Source organism: Danio aesculapii, chromosome 22 (genome assembly GCF_903798145.1).
Source record: "Danio aesculapii chromosome 22, fDanAes4.1, whole genome shotgun sequence".
In the NCBI taxonomy this organism is placed as follows: Eukaryota; Metazoa; Chordata; class Actinopteri; order Cypriniformes; family Danionidae; genus Danio; species Danio aesculapii.
Window position 1 is genome coordinate 26,699,049 of NC_079456.1, and position 9,541 is coordinate 26,708,589.

At 36.6% G+C, this 9,541-nt stretch overlaps 1 protein-coding gene across 1 annotated transcript; it reads right to left on the bottom strand.

Moving 5' to 3' along the window:
- Positions 1-2,738: 2,738 nt before the first annotated feature.
- On the bottom strand, positions 2,739-3,663 carry LOC130215762 (beta-1,3-galactosyltransferase 2). The gene is given in 2 exon segments (XM_056447608.1): positions 2,739-3,269; positions 3,271-3,663. Coding segments are annotated over 2 exon segments (924 nt in total).
- Between the last annotated feature and the right edge of the window lie 5,878 nt (positions 3,664-9,541).

The window sequence follows — 9,541 nt, forward strand, 5'->3', positions numbered from 1 at the left end:
TTCATGATATGACAGCAAAGTGCTTTTATTATTATGTTGGAATGAGCGTATAGGCCTACACTTAATTTTTTTTTTAAATAACTACTTATTACTGTGACTACTTATCAGACTACTTATTTAAAATGAGCTAAAATAACACAATTCTTGAGATTTCATTGGGACAGCTTCATTTTTTATGTTCAATCCACATAAATTTGTTCAAAGTGTTAACTTAACTTAATCTTTTTGTGTTGGGACAACATGAATAAATTGTGTGGAACCCTGCATTTTTTAAAGTGTAGTATTGGTCTGCACTGTAAAAATGCTGGGCTCCACACAACCCTTCATGTCGTCCCAACACAAAAAGATTAAGTTAACTTAATGGTTTTTACAATTTTAAGTTATTTGAACAAAACAAGAAGATTTGCGTTGTTTAAGCTCATATTAAATAAGTATTTAGAACAAGCAGCAAACATTAGTTTTTTTGAATGTAGAAAATAGCAAATCTTAAATTTCTGCCAGTCTTAGAACACAATGTAACTACAGAAAAATTAAGCTTTAAAGAGGAAAATTATTGTAACTCTTTGGTTATTTTAAAGCAAGATGCTAATGTTCTAGGATTCATTGATACTGTGTATGCTAAGCTAAGATAAAAGGTTCAATCCAGACCCAGTGATTGGTTGATGGGATTTAAAACTAGTGAAACTCGACTGTTGAAGTCTGGAGGAGTTGTAAAATTAGCTTATTTTGAAAAAAAATGTGGAGTGTTCTTTTTCCTTTTTAAAAGCTGTTTAAAAAAAAAATATCTTACTCTCCACCAAACCTTCTGCTTGAAACAAAGGAAGATATTTATTTTTTTTAAATACTGGTAACCAAATAGTTAATGGTCCTTCATAGTAAGAAAATTGAATTTTACACAAGTCAACAAGAACCAACCATATACTGTACAGTGGTCAGAATATACCCTCTGCTCAAAATGCCGTAGGTTTTGTTGATTGCTGATTTCAGCATGCTTATCTCATTGTAAGAAAGTTTAGAGACAGTCTAAAAAATTCATCGTGAGCTTCACTTATTACAACAAATGCGGAAGATTAGTGATGCAATAGATTAGTGATTGACAGCTTTTTAGTAATTTTAAAGGAAGCGTTTCCATTTATAAACCATTCCGAATGCAAATAAATCACAAGCTGCAAAACAACATTCATTTGTAAATTGGACTGCATTAGGTTTAGTGTTTGGATTTTCATGCAAACAGCGAGGACATCTCATTTTTTTAATCACATTTAATACAGACTGTGAACTGACTTTTACAACGCTACAATAAAACATCTAAATGCTGAAGGTGCTGCAATACACTGATACATATACTTTCTATTACTGCAAATGTCTCATCCATGACACTGGAATTGCTCAAATCTTAATTTTTGTCATGTTTTTTTTTTAAATCTAGAAATCTAAAATAAGGAAGCTTTTTTCAAGTAAATGAAATGCTTTGTTTTAAGAAATAGTCAAAATTAAGGGATTTCTTTCTTTAAAATAAGCAAATAATCTGCCAATGGTGTGTAAAATAGTCTTATTTCAATAATAAAAAAAAACAATATTCTTTTACTTACCCCATATTTAGCCTGTTTTAAGCCATATAATCATTTAAATAGGGGCGTATTGCTATGTTCATTGTCCTTTTGACACATCTGTCTATGTCTATCTATGTACTAAAGAACATACAGTATGCACCACGGACAGGGCTCAACTAAGTTATTTTGTCTCAAAACCAACTGTGAATTTGGATCCGTATTTTAACTGAATTCTGATTTGTGCGACTCTTCTATGAATTTGGGCCGAATTCAAGTTGTGGTCATGTAATATACAGAAGGATTGTAAAGGCAATTCCCATAATATAAATTATTCAAATGTTATAACTGAAAAGGATGACATATGACATCCTACAGATTAAGATTAGGATGTTATTTATTATTGAATTATTACAATGAATTACTATTAATAATTATTAATTATGTTCATGTGCATTTAAATGTACCAAAATTGTTGGCAACATAGTGCATGAAACTATGGGGAAGACTATTGTAAGTTCTGTTTAACAATTTGCAGGCTTGAAGATCATGTCAATAAGAATCGTGTCTTCTCAGTCAGCGCACAAATTTGTCCACAGGAACTGATATACATGCTATAAATGATTTCATATTTATGCTCCTGTCACGGATTGGCCAGGCTCTTCCACCAGTATCACGCAACGAGCATCTTCACCTGAGTATTAATCACACACAGCTGCACCCAATCACTCCTATTCACTATATAAGCACACACCTCACGTCACTCATTGTTCGGTCTCGTTCCTACGAAGCAGACTCTTAGTGAGCACCTCCTGGTTATCACTAGTCTACGATCTCAGCCTATTTACTTACCTATACTCTGTTTCCATCCAGTGTTCCCGGTGTCCTGTCAGCGTTGTGTGTATCGTCAGTCTGTCTTCCCTCTGGTGTGTGCATTCGGTCATCCTCAGTGTCTGTCATCCCACCTGCCACAAAGGATCATCAGTACCACCGAACTCCATTCACTTCTCATACATCATCCTTATATGCTCCACTGTTGGAATAAACATCGTTTATACTTACTCACCTTGTTTGTCCGTCTGCTTCCATAACAGCTCCAGAATGCCTTACCTCCTAGACTTCACATTATTGAAACATTTTGAATCTGCATCAAGAAATAAAAATGATTGTCAACAGAATATGCAAGCATCAACATTTGTTTCCAAACCTAAAACTCAATTTTTTATCATATCTTTTTCGTGGGGCTCTTAACATTCTCCAGATGTTTAGAATTTGTTGTGGGGATCCTACATCTGTGGAGATGATCTTGAGAAATTCCTCTCGGTTATACGCCATATAGATCCTAAACAGAGAAGGGTCTGGAGGAGATGAGGGTTCAATATATGCATCTTCTATATTAAACACCTGCACTTCCTTCGAAATTTCCACAATTTTTTCTGACAGGTCATTGGAAAAAACATATCCGGTTTCCAGCGGGTAGGTGGGGTATGTTGAATCGGGATACATGTCCTCTGAAACGTACCATTTTGAGTTTTTATTTCTCACAACGAGCCGGTTCCAACGCAACACCCCTGTCAGGTAGTTTTCTCTGGGTGTGTTTGGTGCCAATAGGAAGGTCATCAGGTTCTCTACATTTAAGAACATGTCAGTGTCAATCTTCATAGCATAAGTCGCCTGAGGGCATCGAGTGGCCAACCAGTCCATCATCACCATGGTCTTTGATGGTCAGGTTGAAGTAGGAGCCCGCAAAGCTGCTCTGGATCAAGTCTCTCTGTTGTCGACTCTCTTCCTCCAGCTGCGGTTGAGCTCTTTCAGAGTCTGCTCCTACAATCAAACCCACCAAAAACAGAGTCAACACTGATTTCCCCTGGACTGTAGTTTCATTCCCCCATGTGTTCCGGATAGCGTTTCGAGCCTCTATCTAATTGGGGGCTGCAGGCACCATCAAGACCACAAATGGATCCCATTGACTGCATTTAACAGGTTCGTCCATGATGAAGTGGTAGTTGAGTGGATGAGCCATGTGATACTGCAGTGAAGTGAGTTTGGTGGCTGTTGGTCCTACAGTGGTTGTGTTTTGAGGATTATTAGTGGAACGACTCTTGTTGATCATATAGCAGGAGCGTATACAATAACATTATACATAGTTTCAGGTGACGTTACAGGCATGACATAGATATGAATGGCAAAAAGGATGGCAAAAAATGAGAATGTCAATTTAAGCAAGAGACAAACCGTTTACTCTGAGGTAGATTGTGCCTGGGAAAGAAATAGAAATGAATAGTTTCAATGAAATGCTACAAAAACATGTCATGACTGTAACTATATGTTAAATATTTATATTTAACAACCAAATTCTAAGGATATGTTGGTAACACTTTACAATAATAGTATATGAATGATGATGTATTTATATGTAAACTAAACATTACTTTATTATGAACCAATGATGAGTTAATGTATGCGCTAATCGTGAACTTTAACCACAGCATGGTTTACATGAGTTCATGTGTGAATAAAAGCTACCTTAATTACTTGTTAGTACATGTTGTTAATTAATGTATTAATTAACAATTAAGGTTTTGTTAATGTTTAATTATGTCACGACTATACTTGAAGTGACGTATCATCATTAACTCAACTACTCATGAAGTCCTGTGTTTAAACTGTTCATGTTGATGTTGACAGAACACATTTCTACTGTTATTCAGTGTAAACACATTAGTTGGACGTGCATAAGGAGTTCATGAGTAGTTAAGACTGGGTTAATGATGATGTCCATGATGGTTACAAGTATGGAACTATATAAGTATGAACTAATGTGGTTATTAATACATTAATTAACAAACAATTATGTACTATCAAGTAATTAAGGTAGCAGTTATTCACACCTGAACTCATGTGAGATTTACATTTTTTATAAAATAAGCTTGACCAACACAATCTCACGGCAATTCGTAACTTTTTTTTAGTGGCTAATTCGTACGAATTCGTACGATCTAATTCGTACAATTTAGTACGATTTGCTCATTCTCCAATGACGGTTGGGTTTAGGGGTGGGGTTAGGTGCCACGCCTCCTTTTTAAAATCGTACCATTTCGTACGACTGAACTCGTACGAATTCGTACGAATTAGCCACTAAACTGTCAAAACGTAAAATACTTACGTTTTCTCGTGAGATCAGGCTGGCTTGACAGACTTTGACAACTAGTTCAACATGTTTGTATGTAATGACCCAAGTAATGAAATGAGGACTATTACAGTTTTTCTTGATTGCTTTGATGCAGCCGTCAACTGAAACTCCACATTTTGAAAACAGTTAACACACAGGTCTAAACAGCTGCACAACAAAAGCAACTGTTGCCTTTAAGCAACACAAATTGCAAACAAGTATATGAGCTCTTTCAATCAAGCATTACACAACGGACAACAAAATACAAAATACAAAACTGGGTGTGAATCAGTACACCATTGCTTGACAATGTAGCCTATTGCCAGTGCCGCTTGTTGTGTTTCTATGTAGGCTGTGCCAAATTTTTTGCCAAAGAATTGGATCCAGAATAAGAAATGCTTTGATTAAAATGTATTGAATCCATGGTGTTTTTTCAAACTGCGGCTGAAAACTGAAATACTGTAAAAAAAAAAAAAAAAGAAAAAAAAATGAATCCAATTACAGTTTTTCTCCATCGCTTTGGTTCTTTTCTCACTACACTATTTACCTTTGCACAACAGTTAATGCATTTCTCAAAACAATTAGTCATTTGTGCACACCATAGTAGCAGTTTCTCATTCCTTCCAACAAATTGCAAATGCATCAAATGCTTTCATACAACTCTCTGCTGTTTTATAACATTATCATTTGCTTATGTCATGTCAGTCAAACTTAACTAAACTTGTGAATGCTGAATAGTCATTCCATTTTAAACTAATCATCCTCATTTCATTACTTGAGTCATTACATACAAACATGTTGAACTAGTTGTTAAAATCTGTCAAGCTAATTTTATACAAATTTTTAAATGTTTTTTTTCCTGAAAATGTCTTCTAAATTGAATAATTTCATGAATGATTTACAGACCTCTGTACGTTGTAGGTTCAGTTTCAATATGTACTGCAATATTGTTTACAGTTGTGCACAGCTCTACCCAAAGGAAGTTTATATTTGTTGTAAATAAGGATGTATTTATTCTTTTGCACAATACTGTGAATAAGTTAGAATGAGCGTCTGACAAAAAAGTGCCCTTCTGGATCTTTCACTTACTTTAAAGACACCACTGACTACGTTTACATGGACATCTGTAATCTAGTTGTTTGCCTTAATAGACAATATTATAATTAAGGTGTTTTACGTGAAGTGCTATCATGTAAGAGTTTCCTGTAATTTTGGGTGACTTTACAGTTTTTTACAATGGCTATACATTTAACAAGTTTCCTAAACTCTTAACACAGTTAGCACAACATCCGTCCTTTTGGGCTATACAATCAACGCATTTCTTGTTGCTTTCATACAAAATGCATGCAGTTGACACTAATTTAAAATGCTTGAACTTCTTTTACACACAAGCTCAACCAAGACCAAAACAATGTAATTTCACAGTCAAATTTACAAATGCTTTAACACGGTGTCTCAGAACAGATAACATCATGTCCTAAACAGAACTTCTATAGGCTAAAGTCAAAGTGAGCAGTTGTTCATATTGTCAATTGAAACACAAATATATTCCCTGTATTTTATTCCATTGCCAATCAGAAACGGCTTGTTGTTGCTTATTGCAGTTATGCAAATACATAAATCACAGCAGGTTCCCGTCTAGGAACCACACTCAGGTGTTGAGCTTTTTCCAATCACTTAATCTAAAAGAGGACTCTTTGGGCTGATCTTGAGTGGAAAAGGAAAACAAGAGAATTCTTCTCATTTTAGGTGAGCTGGTGTGTAAAGAGTTCAGGAAACTTGTTAAATGCATTGAAAAAACTGTCATAGCAAATGTGAATAATTGTAATATAGATGCACCATGCAAAAACTACAAGAAGTTGTGGATTTGTGTAGTTGTGCATTTTAAATCAGGGATATTTAAATGCTTAATCCCTCTGTTCGCACTGGATGGAGCTCTGAAATAAATGCAAACCCATAATGCTGTCCAAAACATTTCACCAATAAGAGTCACAGCCAGCAAAGTGTTTCAAGAGATCTTTAGCTCCACCCACATGCTTTGTTTCAGAATGGGAGGTATGTCAACCCTGAAAGAGTTAGAAATGGGCTTGAATTACTCTGCTTTCTCATTTTTGACATATCTCTCATTCTTCAGAGTTTTGGGATACACATACTCAAAAATAGTTTTGACTTTCTGTCAAAGTTTCCTCCTTTTGTTTCCTCATTAAAACGAGCCCCAGAAAAAATGTGGACACAGCTATTAGTGCACCTTACCTCAGGGATTATGCATTTGAAGGGTTCCTGGTGTAAGGAAAAATGAGGATGACGTAGAAGATCTAAATGAAGATGTTTATTCAGCATAGCAGTCTCAAAGTACACAACAATACTCTGGGTTCAGCTGAGTAAGAATGAACCCTGAACCTTCTTAAACTTACAGTTATAGTTTACTGTGCTTAAATGTTAATGAAGTTGCTTCTTGGCTGTCATCAACATCTGTTTGTTTTTTTGTTTGTTTTTTTGTTTGTTTGTTTGTTTGTTTGTATACTTTATTGTGCCTCAAGGGGAAATTTTCTGTGGACTCACAGAGCACTTTAGCAAGTTCTGACTTATCAATGCATAAAATGCATTAAATTCATTGATTTCCTCAAAATTCTACACACAATACCCTATAATATGAATTTGAAAAAAGAATTTTGAAACTGTAGCAAATTTATTAAAAATAAAAAAAACCTTTGTAACCTTCCCCCAATCCTATCCCGGAGGTCTGTAGATAATTCCTTTGTCTTCATGTTTGGTTTGTGCTTTGACATGCACTGTCAACCTTATGACCTTATATAGACAGGTGTATGCCTTTTCAAATCATGTCAAATCAACTGAATTTACCAGAGGTGAAGCCCAATTAAGCTACTGAAACATCTCAGGAATGATCAGTGGAAGCAGAATGTACCCGAGCTCAATTTAGAGCTTCACAGCAGCACAGCTGCAGGGATATTAGGGTCTATAACTTCTCCCCGAACTCTCCGCTGTACTGTATTACGGTCTTTCATTGGCTGTTGGTCATCGCTGATGTGTTTTTTCAGTCTGAACTCATTCACAGAGCATGACTTTGAATCGAAGATAAGTCCAGATATTTCTCCTGTCATCTTATGCCCACACTACATGAAGTTTATTTCTAAACTAATTTCGAGAGGATCATGTGCTTATGATTGCTTGCGGCTGGTCCCGCATTATTCAATTTATGATTCACCAATCAGACGATTCCTAAGCCACTATAAATACCCTAAGTTCCATGTGACAGCCATCTTTGTTTTGAAGAATCCCCCCTTCCACCCATACTCCTCCTTCTTTCCTATATGGGTGGCACGGTGGCCCAGTGGTTAGCACTGTTACCTCACAACAAGAACATCACTGGTTCTAGTCCTTATCAAGCCAGCTGACGTTTTTGTGCGGAGTTTACACGTTCTCCCCATGCTCATGTGGGTTTCCCCGGTTTCCTCCCACCATCCAAAAACATGCAACTTAAGTTAATTGACTAATCCAAATCGCCACCATAGACATGCTCCCAGTAAGTAGTTATCTCTTAAGAGCAATCACTATCTGTTCATTAGCTACTACAGCAGGGGAGTTCTCGAGATCTACCTGAGCTCAAACTCTCCTCTCACCTTGCAAACGGGAGGGAGCCGCGGACTTGAGGATCTTATGAGCTCAGGGCTCTCTCGCAGGACAGCATGCCAAACAAGATTTATAATCAATCATCAGCTAAGTGTGAACTCTTGAATAGATTTTTAACCTAATTTGCAAGTTAACCAGCTCACAGCTTCACACAGCATGACTTTGAATCGCAGACAAGTCCAGATATTTAGCATACAAATATTTCACAGGTGTCTGCAGTACATCTGCGTTTGTCTCTGATCAGATTTTTGATAACTGACACTGTGTGGTTGTCGCTCATGTGAACAATCACCGATTTGCCTCTGATTTTGGGCTTTTATCAGTGTTTTCACAAAACCTGTAGGCGAGTGAAAATCAGGGCTAAAACTCAGCATTAGAAATCTGGTGATCACTGAGTCTTTTTTTGTATACTGTGGTTCATCTTGTGAAGCTGGATAGTTTGGTTTATGCCATTTTTTAAAATACTTCTGAACCAGTGGTGCTTAAAAAATGCGTTCATGCGCTCTAATGCATCTGCCCTGTGTTCTCACTGACACTCCCCTTTATTCTGAGACTTAAAGATGGCATTGTTCAAATGTGTTCATATATTTCTGACATGACACACTGTGTGAATCATCAAATTCTCATACCCACTCCCTATAAAACTGGGCAAGAAACTGCAGATGATTTGTCTACAGAAGTTTCTCTACTGAACCAAACTGTCCACTTAACTCCTGTCGCACCCTCACTAGTGTGTCCATGACTGCGCAAATAATACGATTCAGCAAAATTGCTCCTAAATAGATTCAAAGACAGTTTCAAGTACAATTTTACAAACCATAACTCAACAAATACAACATGCTTCCAAAATGGCTGCCACTATTCCAACAGTAATGGTTCTGGAAATGATTCTCCCGTTAACTTTTGGCAACCAAAATCCAACATCTTGTAGATGTCATAGTGGTAATGTCCACACAACGTCGAGCTGTAACATCATCAGACGTTGATATTTGGTTGGTTTTAGGTTGGATGTTGGACATTGACGTCAACCTGACGTTGGGTTCTGATGTCTGTTTTCATTTCCAAACAAAATGCAACATCCCCACGACGTTGGGGTACAACGTCAATCTGAGGTCATGTTGGCATCCTGTGCCCGCTGGGTGTTTAAGGTCATTTTGGTTGTCATACA